At 36.7% G+C, this 20,868-nt stretch overlaps 1 protein-coding gene across 2 annotated transcripts in view; it reads right to left on the bottom strand.

Annotated features, from left to right (window-relative positions):
* The window catches only part of LOC150109362 (beta1,4-N-acetylgalactosaminyltransferase A-like), a 72,386-nt gene that overhangs the window by 38,201 nt on the left and 13,317 nt on the right, over window positions 1-20,868 (bottom strand). For both annotated transcript variants that reach the window (XM_090407705.1, XM_090407714.1), the window contains exons 3-4: window positions 19,671-19,906; window positions 7,745-7,932 (exon numbers count right to left, since the gene is read on the bottom strand). In XM_090407705.1, coding sequence (XP_090263831.1) covers window positions 7,745-7,932; window positions 19,671-19,906 — 424 coding nt within the window. The remainder of the gene's footprint in view (window positions 1-7,744; window positions 7,933-19,670; window positions 19,907-20,868) is intronic.

Genomic DNA, 20,868 nt, shown 5'->3' with positions numbered 1-20,868 from the left:
AGAAAGTTGAAGAGATAAGAGACCTTAGAGTGATGGTAGACAAGGATCTGAAGTGGCATAGCCTTCGTTAACACTTTCCACTGGTGAGTGTAAAGTGAGTGATCATTATGGGAGTTTGAAACAATGTACAAAAGCAAGCAAATTAATCTGAACAAGCTGAATTTTCATCAAGTTTTTGGTTCTGGTTTGGTTTTTGTTTCAGTTCCAATTTTGGTTTTAGTTCAATATTTTGGCTGAATGCTGAGCATTTTAACTGTCTCTATGATGTTTATTAATAGTGCTGAACATTCTGTCTCTATGATGTTTATTAACAGTGCTGAATATTCTAACTGTCTCTATGATGTTTATTAATAGTGTTGTGCATTTTTAACAGCATAAACAAGTTGACATTCATAGTGTTTTATTCATTTTGTGTAGCTATACAATGGATACATCTCCAAGAAAGCATTCAAAAATATGTACTCTTTCTCAGCACACATCCATGACTCAAAGACAAATTTTCAATGAGTGTGGTGTTGGTTTGGGTAGTATTAATGCAATTTTAAAGAGAGACAAGACACCTTTTCTTCTGAAAGAAAAGAAAAAGGTCAGTGAAAAAGGAAGACTACACTTACTCAAGATTGTTTACTAGTTAGGAAAAGCAAAATGAATCCAAGATTGTCTGCTGTAGACTTAGAGACTTGGCAGCTAATGGGATTAATGTTTCTGACATGACAGTACACCAAAGATTGCAGAGAGCAAAAACTGGGACCAAAAAAGAAATAACTGTTAATAAAGGCTATGCAGAAAAAGAGGATCCAGTGAGCAAAAGTGTAAAAGATTGGACTGTTGAAAAATGGAAAAAGGTCATATTCATATTTCGACTGAAAGTATCTTCAGGACCTTCCCTTAATGCAAAACATTATACATATCCGCAAGGAGATGTGTTTTGCATTATGGGAGATACTGAGATAGGAGTGATGTTGGCTTGCTCCACCTTTGTAACGAGTTACCCGGTGTTGTACCACCTTGCCCCGGTCCTGAAGATACTTTCAGGCACAAACTTTGTTTGCTCACACTTGGATAAAGGATTAAACTAAATTTATTATAGTCTAACCAAGTGAAAAATAAACTTTCAATATCTTTCTCTAAATCCAGAGTAATTTAATAAAAAGGTGGCACACTGTTCGGCAACTCATATAGGTAGGATGACCTTGCTAATGCTTCTACCTCGTATCTCTAAAAAAGTAGAGAGTTTTGCTGTCATTGTGATCGGACGTATTCCTTTAGACTCTGCCTAGGTGATTTTTATATAAGGTTTTTCGAGAAGCTCACATTGCACTGGAACTAGCACAGTTCGTGACCTACCTACTATCTCCCCCTCTGTATGAAATATGCAGAGATCTAATGGCCGGCAGGCCCCACCCGCAATGAAGACGAGTGTTGGTTGAATAGTTTTTAGGGAGGTAGGTCGCTGCACCGTGTCCAAGTAAGTTCCCGAAACTCCTTTTCCTCGTTTTTAGGATAGTCACTTATATCAAACTAACTTTTTGCTGGTAGATGCCTACTCTAAGCTGTCTACAGAATTTGCTAGTAGACTCTCAGTCTACAGGATTACTTGGGAAATCTGGTAAACCGCTATTTTCTCTCAGGCCAAACTATGGACTCTCCATACGATGAGCTTGATTTGAAGCAGTTATTGACAATCTTCAAGCATGTAGGAGGCCTACTACAAAGGAAATGGCCAGGAAAGGTGGCAATCCACCAAATAGAAGAGGTTGAAACAGAGGACTGTCAATCCCCTGACCCTCTCCCCAGCACTTCTCAAGATAACACCAGAGAGATAATGTCACCGGTCAATGACCAGCCCCTAGTGGACTCAGATAACTCTACAGACTATCAGGTTGTCAGCAGAAAGAAGTGTAAGAAGGGTTCGCCAGCAGCACATCCTGAAACAATACATCAACCCTTGGAAAAAACAACTCCAATGGACTTAACAGCACAAACTGATGAAAGAATAGAGACTGACTCCAGGGCACAACCCAAAGAAAGGATACCACCTGTAATCTTAAGAACAAAAGAAAAATGGTCTTCAATCACAGCGACGATGAAGAACGCAAACATTAAATTTACATCAGCCAAGAGTACAGATGAAGGAATCCGGATTCAACCAGAAGGAATTTCGGACTACCGCCAGCTCACCAGACTCATGGATGAACTAAAAGTCCTATACCATACATTTCAGCTCAAAAGCGAAAAAAAATTAAAGGTGGTAATTAGAGAACTGGCTGAGACCATACCAGTTGAAGAAATAGCTACTGACCTCAGATCACAAGGCCTAGAGCCGATCACGATATCATGCATGTATCGAGCAGACAAGTGCCGTATGCCTCTGGTCTTGGTCAAGATCAGTAAAGATCATAGAGAAATTTAAGACCTTAAAATAGTTTACAGCTTGGTCATCAAGAGTGAGCCTCTCAGAAGAAAGGCTTCAGCTGGTCAATGCCACCGCTGTCAAAAGTATGGGCATGCACAAAAACTATGCAAAGCAGATTACAAGTGTGTCAAGTGCGGTAACAACCATCCCTCACATACTTGCGTCAAACTACGAACCACATCTGCTAAGTGTGCGAACTGTGGCAGCCGACACCTAGCAAATTACAAGGGATGCTCACTCCACCCATTCAACTTGCAGAAGGCTATAGAGGCACTACCCCTGCTCAATCAGAAGCGAATTACACCAGAAATCAAAACGCAGGTCGTTACTCCTGAAAAGTCATATGCATCTGCGGTCTCTACTAATTGCAAACCGGCATCTTGCAACCAAATCACCGCAGCAATCCTAGCTGCTACTTTAGGAGAGATGTTAACAGCCTTTAGAAAAACAAATCCCAATCAGGCTGACACCAACAAATTCCTCAAAAACACACAAGTTATCTTCTCTATGATTAATGGATAACACGGTCAACTTAACTAATTTGTTACAGATTGCTTAATGGAATGCTAACGGGCTAAACAACAACCTCCTAGAACTAAAAGAATTTGCTGAAAGATAAAAGATAGATATCCTTATAGTCAATGAGACACATCTTCGGCCTTGTGACAACCCCAAAATAAGGTACTACACACTGCTAAGATCAGATAGACTCAATGCCAGAGGGGGTGGAACTGCTATATTTGTTAAAAAAAAGCATAAGATACAATGAGATTAAGAAATCAGCAACCACAAACCTCGAAGAAACTGGAATTGAAATACATACAAAAAACACAGGCAGTCTAAAACTATATTCAGTCTACAACCCTCCAGGCAAATCACTTCTAGCCTCAGACCTCTCTCCCAGCTCCTTGACACAAACGAAGCAACAATAGTGGCAAGAGATCTAAATGCAAAACACCCTGCGTGGAACAGTAGAAACACCAATAATAATGGGAAGAGCTTACACAAATTCGCTATGACAAGAAACATCACCATAGCAGGTCCTATTGAACCAACACACTACGGACCACTGGGCAAACCTGACGTGCTGGATATCGCCATTTTCAGGAACACCCCATACCAATTCCAGTTGCAGGTTATTAATAATCTTAGCTCCGACCACAATCCAGTTCTGCTTAGCCTAGGCAGAGAAGTAGAAACCATCCCTGGACAATCCTACATAAATCTCAAGAAGCTCAACTCTCAGCAACATCACAGACCCTGTCCCAACTATCTCCTCACCCAAAGAAGTAGACATAGCGATCAATAAACTGGAAAGCACAATCCAAACTGGCCTTGCAACAGCCTCCACTGTTACCGTTCCAACTCAAACTAGCCTGCTCCCAGAAGAGATTCTAAAGCTTATCCACATCAAAAACAGAATTAGACGTCGGTACCATACAACACTGTCACCTCAGGATAAACAAGAGCTTAACAGGGCAACAAACCTAGTCCGAAATGCACTCAAAGACCATAAGAATCAGCAATGGGAGAGGAAACTAAGCTCCTTAAAAATTGAAGATAACTCACTATGGAAAATGACTAAAGCCCTTCGCAGCGATCACCCCAACATAAATCCAATACATGGAGAAAAAGGTATAGTCTACCGTGATGATGAAAAAGCAGAAGCTTTTGCAGACTCTCTGGAGCTGCAATTTCAACCAAACTACACTCATGCGGACTTGCGCTTCATTGAAAAAATCCACAAGCAAGTACGCTATGCACTTCATCGTTCCACCACCTGTGACAACTCAAACTATACCACGCCAAATGAAATATACCAAATCATCAAGAACCTCAATAACAGGAAAGCACCAGGTCCTGATCAGATTTCAAACAAAATTATAAAAGCACTCCCTCACAAAACAATAATGCATCTAGTGGCTATCATTAATGCGATGCTAAGACTCAACTACTTCCCCACTCGCCGGAAGCAAGCAGATGTAATCCTTATCCACAAACCAGGGAAAGTGCCTCAGTTCCCCCAGAATTACAGACTTATCAGCCTCTTGTCAGTCCTAGGGAAAATAGCAGAAAAAGTAATTCTAAAACGCCTACAAAGTGAAACGGACAATCTAGGTCTAATCCCTAAAGAACAATTTGGTTTTCGAACTGGACACTGCAAAACTCAACAAATCCACAGACTTATAGAATACATAACTATCAGATTTAACTGGAGACAGCATACAGGTGCAATCTTCCTAGATGTGGTGAAGGCCATCGATAAAGTGTGGCACAAAGGCCTCATCCACAAACTAATTACTGCAAAATACTCACTAAACCTCATCCAAATCATAGACTCTTACCTAAAAGACCGAAAATTTCAAGTGAAACTTTGTGGGCTCAGATCAACCACAAGAAGTATCACAGCAGGTGTCCTGCAAGGCTCCCTATTATCGCTGTTACTCTTTAACATTTTTATCTCAGACGTCCCAAGCACGACATCAACCACCATGGCATTTTATGCGGATGACATGGCGATACTGAACAGATAGCTCAGACCATACCTGGCCACACAAAGATTACAAAATGCAGCAAAGAATCTTGAAACTTGGTTTCGGTTATGGAGAATTGATGTTAATGCAGATAAAAGCACGGCCATACTATTTACAAGGAAGAAACCAGACCATCATAGAGCAATCACGATGTTCAATACTGATATCCCATGGGAAAAGAAGTAAAATACCTGGGAATCAAACTAGATAATCATCTCAGCTTCAACTCCCACATCTCTCATGCTTGCAACAAAGCAAACTCAGCAATAGCTCAGCTCTACCCTCTACTCAACCGTAGAAGCAAAGTCAGTCCAGAAAACAAATTAAGAATATACAAAGCAATCGTCAGACCCATACTAACTTATGGTTCGCCAGCATGGAGCCACACTTCTCCCAGCAACATCAAATGATTACAATTAATCCAAACCAAATGCCTCCGAATGATCTTTGATGCCCCATGGTTTGTAAGGAACACTATTCTCCATCAAGATGGAAACCTGCCAGACATACCTACATTTCTCCTCCAGATAGCAACCAAGTACTTTGCTCAGGCATCACTCCATCCCAACATACTCATTCACGAATCATCAGATTACGATGAAAAAGACAGATGGAAACATAAATGCCCAAAGGCGGCCCTCATCGCAGATTGAAATCTTTCAACACAACCCTAATTAGGGCGAGCCAAGTGCTCAAAAATTTCTTCCTTTAAACCAGGAATTATTCATAGCGATGAAGGGATCGGAGTCCACGGGACTGATATCCATCAAGCCACAGAAGTTATCAGTATCTGGTATCTCCACTTGGGCCTGGCTCCCACTGAAGAGACCTCAATAAAGTTGAAACTAGTCTGGGTAGTGGCCCTTCCCTTAATGCATAACATTATACATATCCGCAAGAAGATGTGTTTTGCATTATGGGAGATACTGAGATAGGAGTGCTGTTAGCTTGCTCCACCTTTGCAATGAGTTTCCAGGTGTTGTACCACCTTGTCCCAGTCCTGAAGATACTTTCAGGGGTGCAAACTTTATTTGCTCACACTTGGATAAAGCATTAAACTAAATTTATTATAGTCTAACCAAGTGAAAAATAAACTTTCAGCATTGAAGGAAAGTGGTTGAAATAACATGATTTGGATCATAGTTTATGCATTTTATTTCAAAAATTTCGAAAGTTTTTATTATTGTTATTATTAAGAAACATTCAGTGAATTATTGGGTATAATTAAGCTTTTTAACAGAAAATACATTAGGATACAAACTCTCTAAAGAAAACTACTTTGTGAAAAATATAAAATACAGTTGAAGCAGCATAAATAAAATCCCATCGTTTTGACATTTTTTATCTGCAGTCATAACTTTCTATATAGCAGCTTATGGATGTGAGACTTGGAACCTAAAGAAATCAGATAAGAAACAGATATCTGCTTTTGAGATTTGGTGTTACAGAAGGCTGTTGAGGATATCATATACTGAAAGGCGTACAAATGAATGGTTGTTAGAAAAGATCAGTAGAACTTTAAGGCTCCTTAAGGATATTGACAGAAGAAAGCTAAAATATTGTTTCAAAATATTTTACAAAATTTTTCAGGAACTTTACCTTCTATTATTGTTCTGAACAATAATAGAAGGTCAAGTTCCTGAAAAAAGAAGAAGGGGTAGACAATCAATGAGATGGATGGATGGTGTGTGGTCTGACTGATCTTCAGAGAGTTGAGGCAGCCAGAAAAGCAAATAACAGAACTACATGGCAAGGCCTGGTGTGGCACATCACCAAGCATCAGAATGACCATACGGCATCTATAGATGCCCAGTGAACATAACATATTTTCTATTTGCCTACCTTATAATATACATTTAGATTTTTATTTTAATGTGACTCTCACCACAAAACAGCGTAAACCAATCACATATCACTATGTGATTGGTTTAAGGCTTCCAGTTAGATGAAATAACAACAATGGGACTTGAAGTAACAACCATGGGATGTTTTCAATTACATGAAATATTACTGCTGCTTGCAATGATAAAAAGTCACAACAGATATCATACACTGATTTTCATAGTAACTTGACATTTGTTAGAAATCTTAAATACTTTGCATTGCAATTATGTTTTATAGTAATACTGAATATGTATATTTTTAAAAATACATAACTCTAGTGTACTGTTTCTTTCAAGAAAAAGTGATAGGGTGAAAATTAGGTGAGTCCCTCAAATAAAAGTATATCACTTAATATGTGAAAAACATTTAATTCACCAAATATATCAGGAGAGAAGCAAGAGCATGTATAGACAATTCAATTAACATGCATGAGCAGAATACATTGTTAACATGAAAATATTAATAATTGATTATTTCACACATCTTAGTTGTTAAAGATATAAAAGTATGTTATATTATAAAAAACATTGAAAAATTATACTGTACAAGATCAACTTGACTATGAATTGTTCAGTCAATAAGAGAGGGATGGAAAAGGTATCTACAAAAACTACTGTCTAAAGGTGAATAATTTTATAAGATGAATCTTCAAGTTAAAAATCAGCTCATGCTTTGAATAGTAGTCTTTCCTCGAATAAATTTACAATTTAACATTCCAAACATATATCGTGTCTCTAAATATTAGCATGATATATATATATCAATTAAGATGAAAAAAAAAAAAAAACAAGTATTCAACACAAAAGTAAAATTTTAAAAATAATACTAATAGAGCTAGCCAAAAGTAAGAATCCTAAAACAATTTTATAAATTGACACTGGAAATCAATACACATAATTAATTTACTCACACATATCTAAACGTGTCTAAAGCTGAACACATGTGTCTAGGTTGATCAGAACATCCATAAATATGCTGAGGTGATTCAGGCAGAAGATCAACGTCATGAAAAATGAAACAGCAATAATCATATTTCTTAAGAGCTTCCATATAGCCTATGTTGAATAGTTTCCCTCTATTGAATTCATGATGAGCGCTCTATAGATGAAATAAAAATCCAGCCAGGATCTTTAAATATTAACATGTTTAGCATATTAAGATAATATGGAGTAATATCCTAATATAACGGATCCCCCCCCCCCCTCCTTGACCATTACTGGGTTAATGACAAAGCTGAGTTAATTTTATTGTAAGCAAATTATTCTGTCTCACTGCACAAATCAACACATTGGCATCCAAATGTCTAGTCTGTAGATATGATTCAAAAAACCATATTTGAATACTGCTCATGTGATGCCATAAAAGTGACACTACACCTAGTGTTCAATGACAATTCTCATGAGAGATTTACATCATTGTGTGTGTGTGTGTGTGTGCGCGCGCGCGCACGCAACTAAAAAAATTACACAAATCGCAGTAAACAGGATTTGCATAATTTTTTGCTGCAGAATTCATAGACAGCTCAAAATGTGAAAGTAGCATACCATCTCACTATCCAGAATAATAAATAATGAAATGATCTTACATAATCATAAAGTGCACTTTATAATCATATTCTTGTATAATCGCATTGCTGATCAGCACACAACTGACCTAGAATCATTTTTAACATGTATACTATAAGACAACTTTATTTAATATAATAAAGTGGTCCACACACACACACACACACACACACAGATTTCTTGTATATTCTATACACACTGGTGACCAAAAGTTAAGAATGAACACTATTTCTGAAGATTACAACTGCAAATTCAGACGAATCAGCTTGTGGCAATTTGTATAACTGACTATTTCAAGTAAAAAGCGAGTATGCATTCAAATATTTGAATTGCATGCAAAAGGATCACATGGTAGCACTCAACAGGATAAAAGGCAAAATGCAGCTCTAAGTGAATTGTATTTGAAGGAAGTTCTTTTCATGAAGGAATAAAGTTGCAAACTTGAATGTCTTGTAATATTTCAAAGACATTATCTAGATGATTTCCCGCAGGGAAGAATTATTGGAAAGATGGAATTATCGCTCTACCATGGAGCATAAAGACAGATTTTTGGTTATAACAGCAAACACAATCAATGTACCACAGCAGGTCAGCTTGCAAGTCGGCTCCATTCAAGCACAGGTACACAGATATCTCAACAAACTTTAGCAAGATGTCTGCGACAAGTAGGCCTATACACCCAAAGGCCTGTAGTCTGCATACCTTCATCCACAACTCATCGTAGAGAATGTTTTCAGTGGTGTTGTATCCATAAAAATTGGACATGACACTAATGGGCTAACGTACTCTTTACAGGTGAGAGTCATTTTAGTCTTCCTTCTGATTCTAGATGACACTTGTTTTGGTGTGAAAATGGTGCTGCTTACTATCACAAGAATGTTCTTGAAAGGGATAGATATGGTGGTGCTGGGGTCATGGTTTGGGGAGGCATTATGCTTAATGGATGCACCAAGCTACAATCACTGGAAAAAGGGAGTATCACTGGTAAATGATATTCCAACAAAGTTCTTCAACAACATATTCGATTTTTCCATGTAGATGAAGAAGTCATTTTTATGGATGACAATGCCACATCACATCATACACGAGCAGTGAATATACTTCAAGATGTTAAGTGAATTGAGTGGACAGCACATGCTCCCCAGATCTCAACACCATAGAACATGTTTGGGATGCAATAAGGAAATGCATTACTGCTGGAAATTCCCCTCCAGAAAACAAATGAGGCCTTATTCTTGCTCTGAAGGAGGAATGAGCCAGTTTGCCTCAAGGACTCCTGAATCACTTGGTGCTAAGCATGGTACAATATTGTGAGAGCTGCATCAGTTTGGGCTGGACATATTCCATGCTGAAATGTCTCTCTCTCTGCATAGTTTTCTGTAAGCACATTAATTCCTTAATTACAACCTTAAGAAATTTGTAACTGTTGCCAAAAACATATTGCAATTTAATTTGTACAAAAGTCATAACACATTTTGTGTAATATAATTATTAGCAGCTCTTGTATGCTGGTAATAAATTTATGTTCACATTTGACTGTAGTCATTAAAATAATTTCATATACAGGTAAAAATGTATGTTGAATTTTTTCTTGACAATTATTCATAAGACTATTACACTTTTTTATAAAATCTTTATCAAGTAGCTTTATTTTTATCCTCCCACATGTTTCGCCAATCTGTTTCTATGGGTATCCTCAGGGAATACAAATCAGTAAGCACAAAATGAAGGTTACAGACTAGGTTATAACCGATGGTTCTAAATCATACAAAAAATTGGTATTGTGCGTGACAATGTGCGTGTCTCGTTAACGTGATTTATTCGTGATAACTCATGACGTAATTGTTATGAAAGTTCATTTCTTTGATATTTAATGATCTGATAAAAGTTTTCCAAATTTCTGGTAAAATTAGACCTTGATTCTTGTTTAATTTAATGATCTGATAAAAGTTTTCCAAATTACAGTCGTCCATAAAACTGAAAACCTAACCAAGAATCAAGGTCTAATTTTACCAGAAATTTGGAAAACTTTTATCAGATCATTAAATATCAAAGAAATGAACTTTCATAACAATTACGTCATGAGTCATCACGAATAAATCACGTTAACGAGACACGCACATTGTCACGCACAATACCAATTTTTTGTATGATTTAGAACCATCGGTTATAACCTAGTCTGTAACCTTCATTTTGTGCTTATTGATTTGTATTCCCTGAGGATGTCAATAGAAACAGATTGGCGAAACATGTAGGAGGATAAAAATAAAGCTACTTGATAAAGATTTTATAAAAAAGTGTAATGGTCTTAGGTAAAAATGTAATTTGTCCTTAGCTTTTTGGACACCAGTTTACTTCTTAAATAGCAAGAAACATCAAGCAGAGTGATATGGGCAAACAATCAAATGGGGAATTGGACAATAAGACATATTTGTGCCTATGATCCCACAGAATGTTCTAAGGAAATCATATTTGTAAATTTTGTAAAAGAAAGTTCTAAGGAAATAGAGGAATTTGAGTTATTAGAGAAGGCCAATAACACAAAGAAAAAGAAAATTTGGTCTTTGTTGGAGATCTAAACAGACAATAATGATCAGGGAAAGGAAGGAAGGAGTAGCTACATATCCCAAGAGCATTAGACAAACTTACGTTTAGACTTATTTCCAGGAACACCTGGGAATAAGTTAATCTGAACTTTTACTCACATATTTTTATCATTATTAAAAATGTTTTCCTCCAACAAGCAAAAATCATGACAGCAGGTACTAAGGAAATGAATACACAAATGTTAATTCATTGAGTGCCTCAAGTCACTTTATTTGCTCAATTAAATACTGGTCAGGTGCAAGTGATTGTAATTTCTGCTATGTGAAGCAGGTGTTAACAAAAGCCATTGGTGTTAACAAAAGCCAATGGTAGGAGAATACTTTGGATCTCATGAGCCCAGTGAAGTCAATCCAGAATTAATTCCAACAAGTACTACTTTATTTGTCTTTTCTGTTACATTTGCTAAATCTCTAATTTCTGCTCCCGGGAAGTTCAAAGTAGTGACCATCAGCAAGTGCAAATTTCATGATCAAATCATCATGCCATTTTACTTTTCTTATATTCTGACTTACCTTACTGTTATTATAATGTTTATATATATATATTTTTTTTTATCCCACATGACAGGTGTAGAACCTATAGAGCATCAGTGTTGTGTGCAAGGTGTAAATAATTGAGGATTGAGAAAGAAGAAATCTATTGACATTTTTCTTAACAAGCTGGAGGTTCGAGTTGAGAAGCATGTTAGGAGTAAGGCTGTTCCAGAGGACAGAGGTAGATGAGAAGCAGGTTCAATATGTTTGCAGCTGTACTGAAAAAGGATGGTGGACAGCTGCTGCTACTGCTCTTGTTTTAACAGATCTCAACAGCAAGTGGAGGAAATGTGTGACAATTGGGAGCAATGACCATTGAAGTACCTGCAGAAGAGATAGAACTAAAACATTGCATCTATGAGATAGAGGTTGAAGTGAACCTTGGAAGGAAGGATCACCTATGAGCCAAACTGCTCTCCTGTGGACAGCATCAAGAATGTTTAAGGAAGTTTTAGGTGCACCATCCAAAATGGATGAACAGTATTCTAAGGATGAGCAGATTTGGGCTTTTTATAGGGTTAGTAGCTGGGTAGGTGTAAAATAGCTTCTTGAGAGATAAAGAATGTCTAGTTTTTTAGAGGGCGAGGAAGCTATTGATGCTATGTGTTTGTTCCAAGATAGGCTGGAGATAAATGTCATTCCTAGGAGAGATAGTTCATTATGTCTGGTGATGTGTGTATCAAAGAAGATGAGCTGAATCCCTTTTGCAAGAAAAAAGGCAGGATTGCATTTTGGTGGCAGCGAAGATGACCAGGTTATTCTTGCTCCACTGTATGATGGTATGGAGATACCATCCTACAGTGGTTGAAGATGATCTTCACATAAGGGATTTTTGGGAACTACATGGTTTGCTAAAGGAGTCAGATAAATGGAGAGTGCTATTGTCAGCAAAGCTATGGATAGGATTTGTATTTGTAGTGATTAAGAGTAGGTCACTTATGTATAAGAAAAAAAAAGAGTAGTTGATAGAATTTGCCCCATTAGTGGCAAATCTTAAAGACAGGGTGCTGTCCACCATGACATGCAGTGAATGACCAGAGAGAAAGCTGGCCATCCAATTAGATATGATGGTGGTGGGTAGCCTCCACAAAAGGAAAGCAGTTCGCAAAACAGGTCTTAATGCCAAATTTTCCCAAAATACTTTTGTATGTCTGACAATCATTTCCTACTCTGCTATTTAGATCCTCAAGAAGGACCAACTTTTCATTTTTCATTGTGTCAATTGATTTCTCTTAAGCCTCAAAAAATTCCTCCACTTCTACCTTAGCAGAACCTTCGGTGGGACCATAGGCACAAATAAGTCTCATTGTCCAGTTCTCCATTCTCATATTTGCCCACATCACTATACTTGAAATTGCCTGCCATTCAAGAAGATTAGCCTCATATTTAGTGCTGAATACTATGGCTACTCTTTCTTTTCCTTGATTGTCATTGCCTGAATATAACATTTTGTATTTATTGCTCAGAAAGATCTCACCAGTTTTTGTCTTTTTTTGTTTTAGTCACCCTATTATGTTGATCTGGTACTTACCAATTCCTCAGCCAGCTACATTTCTTTGCCATTCAGGCTACTTATGTTGATAGTACCGATCCTGAACCCTGGTGATGTTGAGTTGGGGTGTGTTTTAGGATTTGTTCATTTTTTGCTCCATTTGTTCCTGAAAATGTCTTCAAAAAAAAAAAAAAAAAGAAAAAAAGATGTACAACACACATAGACACACATGAATTTTCCACTTGAAGTTGTAAATATATAATTGACAGTAATAGTCAAAATCTGCCTGCCTTCTGTCTGCCTTAATGTTACATACATTAAGGCAGACTTCTTTTTTTTCCCTCTATTGAAAATAAGAGGAGGAATTTACTGAATTGTTGCGAGACAATTTTCTCAGTCAGCATGTGAAAGAAGGAACTCAAGGAGAGATAGTTCAGATAGATAGAGATATGTCAAAGAGTGTTAGATTTGTTCATAGCGTCAGAAGGGGTCTCTGTTAAGAATATAACTATTTTACCACCAGTTGGTGATTGTGATCATACTGTGCTTTCTTGAAAAGTATATAATTATATTGATTTCCCATTAGAATAGGTTACATGTTGAACTACAAAGCTAGAAATTATGATCAACTTAAGAAAATACTATCTTTGGTCCCATTGTATCATTTACTAAATGGGAAAAATGTCAACAATGAATGGGAATCTTTGAAAAAGTGCTTAAATGAGGCAGTATCTGAATGTATCCTTGGTGTTCAAAGAATAAACAGGTTGGGAAGTGAAATAGATGTGCAACCTTATTAAGCAAGAGATCCACGAGAAGAAAATAATGTGAAAGAAAATCGTGAGAACAACAGTGAGATGAGTTATGAAATATATAAAGCTCAGGCCAGAAAAGTAATGACTATTATGCAGAAAGCTAAATCAGAGTTTGAAAGAAATTGGCTATGCAAGCTAAAGGCAATCCAAAAGAATTTTATCATTATATCGCAAGCAAAAGAAAGAATGCATGTGGAAGAATAACTTTCCTAAATAAAAATGGTACTCTAGTGTCAGAAGCTGATGAGATTGTTCAATTAATGAGTGCTCACTTCGTAAGATATGTCAACCAGATGTTTGCAACATGGTGCAGAGTATTACTGTTTTATTGGATGAAGATTCAGAGGTGCATGAAAATGAGGCTGAAGAGATATTGCATAACGTGAATAAGAATTTGTCAATAGGGAGAGATGGAATATCAGTACATTTGCTAAAGGAATGTTCAACCAAATTGGCTAGGCCTTTCACATGTTTGTATAACTTGAGTCTCAGCTCAGGAATGATAGCACAAGAATGGAAGGAATGTATGACAGTTCCATTGTACAAGGGTGGTGCAAAAAATGATGCATCTAACTATCGACCAGTATCTCTGTGCTCCTGAATATTTCAGAAGTAGGTAAGAACTCACATATACAAAAATGGGTAGACGAACAAGCTATACTCTGCAAGGAGTAAAATGGGTTTACTAAAGGAAAGTCATGTTTTAGTAATTTGCTCATATTTTATAACAATGTTACAGCCGAGATGGATAAAGGGAATGGATACACTATGATAACACTGGATTTTGTAAGGCATTTGATAGTATACAACACAAAAGGCAGGTGGATAAACTGAAGGATGTGCAACTGGAATATAAACTCTTGACTTGGACCAGTGGATGGTTGACAAACAGATATCAAAAAGTGGTATATGGTGGGTGTGATTCTCACAGATTTAAGGATGACCAGTGAACCTCAGGGTTCAGTCCTTGGGCCACTGTTGTTCGATCTATACATTAATGACAATAGGAAGGGTCTAACAGGAGATGTGCCCTACCTATCTTCACATCATTGTTTGCCAATGATGTGAAGATAGGCAGAGCAATCAGGAATGCTACCAGTATCCTGCACTTACAAAATGATTTCAATAGGCTGGAAATTCAGACAAACAAAAATGGCTGTCAGTTCAGTTTAATAATCACTTTAATGTTAGTAAGTGTAAAGTTATGCACTTTGGTGTGATCAGATGCTACAAGAAACTGATGGCTAAGGATCTTGACATAAATGATGGATAGGAATTTGAAGTTCAAAGGTCACATAGCAAAAGTTGCAAATACAACTCAGAGGATAATTGCAATGTTGAAGCGAACGTTGACATGTAAGGAGATCATTTTGCCTCTTTATAAGGCCTTGATGTGATCATAACTGGATTACTGTGTGCAGATTTGGCCTCCTCAGTTCCAAGCAGATAAAGAAGCTGTTGAAAGGGTACAAAGAAGAGTTACAAAGACTATATCTGGATTATGGGATTTAGATTATTAGAACATGTGAGTATATGGATAACAGACTCTGGTTAATATGAGAAAGAGGGGTGATATGATAAAGGTATATAAATTTTTGAATGGATGTTATAGGATATCATGTGATGAAATTTTTTATTATATGGAAGGTGAGTATAGAGCACGGGAGCAGTCATGGAAGTTAAGTTTGTTCGCACTCAAGAAAGGGATAAGAGCTAGGTTTTTCTGTGATAGAGCACTGAGTGAGTGGCATAGTTTGGTTTAAAAGGTAGCGAGTGCATATAGTGTGAATGAATTTAAGAGACGACATGACAGTTGTTTTGGGAGATTTATAGTCTCCCTCGAGGTCTCAGATGATGATAACAATAATAATGCATATAACTTACTGCTGTTAGCATTTTTCAGACAATAATGACAATATAAAAAATTAATGGGGTGCTTAAGGGTCAAAGCTGTATAACTGAGAGGAGACCTCCACATAGCCTTTAAAGGATTGCAGAGAACCGACCAGGGCTTCTGACCTAATGTCCAATCCTCACCTTTTCGTGGTGCACCCTGTTGGGTATCTACTTGGATACTGAACGAACGAGGATGGGCTGGCAATTTGGGATTTAGCCGACCAAATTGTATTCTTATTGGTTAAACCAAAATAAAAAAAAAATGATGGTACAACATGACAAAATTTCATGCCGGCTGGGGCGTCGCCCGGTTAAACAATGGGCCCCCCCGTTGTTTTCACCAGGGAACCAAGGTGAACAGCGAAAAGTCAGCTACTGGAATAAATTTGAAAACACATCCCAACTAAACATCACCAGAGTTAAAGATCAGTAGTATCAACATAAGAAGCCTGAATGGCAAAGAAATGGAATTAGCTGAGGAATTAGATAAGTACCAGATCGACATTATAGGGGTGACTGAAAAAAAAAGACCAAAACTGGTGAGATCATTCTGAGCAATAAATACAAAATGTTATATTCAGGCAATGACAATCAAGGAAAAGAAGGACTAGCCATAGTATTCAACACAAAATACGAGGCTAATCTTCTTGAATGGCAGTCAGTCTCAAGTAGAGTAATGTGGGCAAATATGAGAATGGAGAACTGGACAATGAGACTTATTTGTGCCTATGGTCCCACCGAAGGTTCTGCTAAGGTAGAAGTGGAGGAATTTTTTGAGGCTTTAGAAAAAGCCACTGACACAATGAAAAATGAAAAGCTGGTCCTTGTTGGGGATCTAAATACCAGAGTAGGAAATAATTGTGAGACATACAAAAATATTTTGGGAAAATTTGGAGAAAAGAGCAAAGTTAATAATAATGGCAAATATCTGTTGGATTTCTGCTCAGGACATGGACAGGTTATTACTAACACCATGTTCCAACATAAAAATGTGCACAAATTCACATGGAGAGAAGAGGCTAGGAATAAGAAAAGTCTCATTGACTATGTTATTGTTGATAGTGATGTTTTCTCCCTGGTGCAGGACACCAGAGTGTACAGAGGATTTGAAATTGGAAGTGATCACTATTTAGTCTTGAGCAAGATAAAACTGAATTTCATATTGAAAAGAATAACATGTAAGAAAGTTTTAAAGCAAATAAAAGTTGAGCAGCTCTCAGATGTGAACTGTAGACTAAAATACACAAAGATTATTGAAGAAAAAATGAAAGAGTTTGAGAACAGGAATCAAACCTTGGAGATTCAGTGGCAAACTCTGAAGACAACGTTAATTGATTCTGCCAGAGAGGCATGTGGTGAGGTTGTCTGTAAGGATAAAAAAATCAGAACTCCCTGGAGGACACAGGAAGTCAAAGAGGCAGTGAAGGAAAAGAAGAAAGCATATCAAAAGTTCCTGTCAAATAAGTCAGCTTGTGCTCTTAGAGAATATAGAGACAAATGCAAGAAGGCTAAACACTGTAAAACTAGCTAAAGAAAAGTCATGGGAGGACTTTGGCAAGAATATACAAAATAAATATCAAGAATGTGGCAAAATATTCTGGAGGTTGTTGAAGAAGCTTAAGAATGGAGGAAAGTGTGCTGTAAAAGTAGTTAGAGATGATAAAGGTGACATGAAAATGGGAGAAAAAGATATCCTTGAAGTATGGAGTAATTACTTTGAAAAACTGCTAAATGAAACAAGCAGTGATGACAGCACAGTGGTAAAAAACACTGACCAGGCATGCAGTCAGGAATACATATCCATACTTGAAGTAGAAAAAGCCATCAAAGGCTTGAAATGTGGAAAGGCAGCAGGAGTAGATGATATTCGACCAGAAATGCTGAAGTATGGTGGTGAGAGTCTTACAGTGGCTGCACTGCATAGTTCAGAAAGCCTGGACAAAGGGACGAATTCCCGATGATTGGAGTAGAGCTCTCATAGTACCCATATATAAAAAGGGAAATAAAACTGCATGTGAGAATTACAGAGGTATTTCCCTACTGAGTGTTCCTGGCAAGATCTATGCAAGTATACTTGAGAAACGGTTGAGAAGAATTGTGGAAGAAAAGCTTGGTGAAGAACAAGCTGGATTCAGGCCAAATAGAGGCTGTCAGGATCAGATCTTCACTTTACGACAAATAGTCGAGAAAGCATGGGAATATAACAAAGATCTGTATTTAAGTTTTGTCGATTTGGAAAAGGCATATGACAAGGTGCCAAGATAGAAGCTATTCAATACGTTACAGTTATATGCTGTCGATGGGGCATTATATCAAGCAATACTTAGTCTTTATTTGAGTTGTAAGTCAGCAGTTAGAATTGAAGGAAGTACAGGAAGATGGTTTAATGTTAAATCTGGTGTGAGACAAGGATGTACATTATCCCCTCTGTTATTCATTATCTATATGGATCAGATTATGAAGGAAAGTGGTATTAAACATGATATCAAATTTGGAGATGTTAATGTCAGCTCTTTGCTTTATGCGGATGATGTTATACTTCTAAATAAATCCGCTACAAGTCTGCAAGATTCTCTGACTAAATTGAATAACTGTTATAATAGATATGGTATGAAGGTCAGCAATAAAAAGACCAAGACAATGAAAATAGGCAGAATCATTGAAAATGTCAACTGCGTTGTGAATGGAGAACCTGTAGAACAAATAAAACATTTCAGCTGTTTATGCACGATTTTTACTGAAGATGGTAAATTAAATATAGAAATAGACAACAGAATCAGCAAAGGTGGTATGGTGGGAAGTCAATTGAATAAATTCATATGGAATAAGAGAGAAATTAGTCGGAACACTAAATTAGCTGTATACAAGACAGTGTTCAAACCAGTTTTAACTTATGGATCTGAGAGCTGGGTCAGAAGTAAAACACTTGACCAAAGACTAGAGACCACAGATATGAGAGTCCTGAGAAAGATTATAGGCATGAACAGGTGGCATCAATGGCAATATCATATTAAAAACGAGGATATTAGGAAAGAACTTGACATTGTCAGCATCCAGGAATGCGTTAGCAGAGCTAATCTCAGGTGGTATGGTCACTTAAACAGAATGGGCGAGGAAAGATTAGGAAAACAAGTGTTCTCTGCCAGGTTGGCAGCAAAACGACCCAGAGGAAGACCAAGATATAGGTGGATTGATACGGTACAAAGTGCCTTAGACGATAGAAATATGAGATCTAATAATGTTGGAGTCTTGACAAGTAACAGACTGATTTGGAGGAAAATTGTAGATAGGAAATTAATAATGATGTAATTTTTTTTATGTAGTACTATCATATCCTGTACACCACCTCTTGAGGGTACATAGCAGGAATTTGATGATGATGATGATAAAAAATTAATTAGTATAATTTTCCATAGAATAGCATAACTTCAAATACATTGAACTTAACACTTACTTAAAATGAAGTTGTGCATAATGCAGTATTTTGTTTTGCATTCCCTTATGAGAAAGTTGCATTTTTGCTTATTTGCTACATTCTTTCACTGAAATAGTTCAACTAACCTTTTCTAACCCATTTAAAAGTATGGAAACTAACTTCATCTTACTGGATTTTTTGTTTAACGATTGGATAAATCGTTAGATCAGCTTGGATAAAATCTCCCTCTTTTATTTTTTTATAATCATTCTGATTAACTACTTTCTTGCAAATTTTATCAGTTCACCCCTCCCCCTTATTTAACTTCTAAACAAGGACTATTCATCATACATTGGGAAGCACGTAACAGTAAAAATACAAATGTATTTCCTGACAGAATGTGGAAATATAATTTCTCTACGGTCGTGAAAAAGTTAATTATGATATATTAATACTTCTACATAATTTGTGAAGAAGAAAAGTTAAGGTGATATTGAATTAAACAAGTATTACCTGTTCTACAACAAATATTCCATATTCCAATTGCTGCTTTTGTAGAAATGGATGAATGTGCTGAAGAAAAATTTCCAGGTGTGACTTTCTCTCTCTGTATGGTATAATAATAGCAACTCTCTGTATTGAATGACAGTTTTCAGGCTTCCAACGACCACCAGGTTGAATATGGAGCTCTGATGCCATGTGAGCAAACAGAGAAGAGTTTTTCTGGTTTGATATTGGTATTAATTTTTCTGTAAGAGTAAATTAAAATCATAATCACCTTAAAACTATATAAACATGCAATAAGCACTTAATGTTTCATTTAATATACTATTCTCGGCATTTCTGCATATATTTATTACTATTTATTGCTCCTCCATGGAATCAAAGGATGTGTCAACAGGAGAATCCTCTAAATAATCTGTGCTTTTAAATAATACTTACATTTCACCTTGAATACACTCACCAGTGACACACCAAATGGCAGTCCATTTTTTTGATGAATGTGGTCGATTCATAATGCTATGGAAAGATAATTTTTTTCAAATTTTTGCTAATAATGCCGAGTAAATTTATTCTGTTTGTTTTTTAAGCATGCAAGAGAGAAAGAAAGAGTGAGTTATTTACTCGCACAATGCATAGCAGATCAGTGGCAGCCAGAGATGTCTTTCTTAGGCAAGCTAAATTTGAATTATTTTGTACTGTTAAAATTTGTGAAATTTACTTGTTTGCCTCTTTTCAACGTCATGAAAGGTGAAAGATTTGTGGAAAGAGAGAAAAACTGGTGAGCAGGTATTTAATAAATGTTTTGGGACTGAATGCAGAGGGAACAAATTATAAGACAGCAGAGTAGAGAGTATTGATAGTAGAGCAGAAAATGTAAATATCGTTGATAATATTGAAAGTGCAGTAGTGGAAGTTCAGGAGAATGTAGAAGTCTTGAAAGAAGAAATAGCATGCTTCGATGTAGTTCTTCAGGAGACAAAGTGCAAGACTGAAGGGCTGTTAAAACATAGTCAAAATGAGAAAAGAAGGAAGCAAGAGATCCTCAGCCAAAAAGAAAATTGTAAGAATAAACAAGAGAACAAGCATAAGCAGATAATTTTTTACAGGAATTCTATGATAAGGAGAGTACTTCACAAAAGTGTTACAAAATCTTGTTTCCCTGATACAAAAGTTAATAATATTAGTAATACAGCCAGAATGCAGAAAG

The sequence above is a fragment of the Typopeltis vanoorti genome, chromosome 2, assembly GCF_054136105.1.
Source record: "Typopeltis vanoorti isolate ZY-2024b chromosome 2, IOZ_Tvanoo_1.0, whole genome shotgun sequence".
Classification (NCBI taxonomy): domain Eukaryota; kingdom Metazoa; phylum Arthropoda; class Arachnida; order Uropygi; family Thelyphonidae; genus Typopeltis; species Typopeltis vanoorti.
This window is presented reverse-complemented; position numbering and strand designations above follow the sequence as displayed.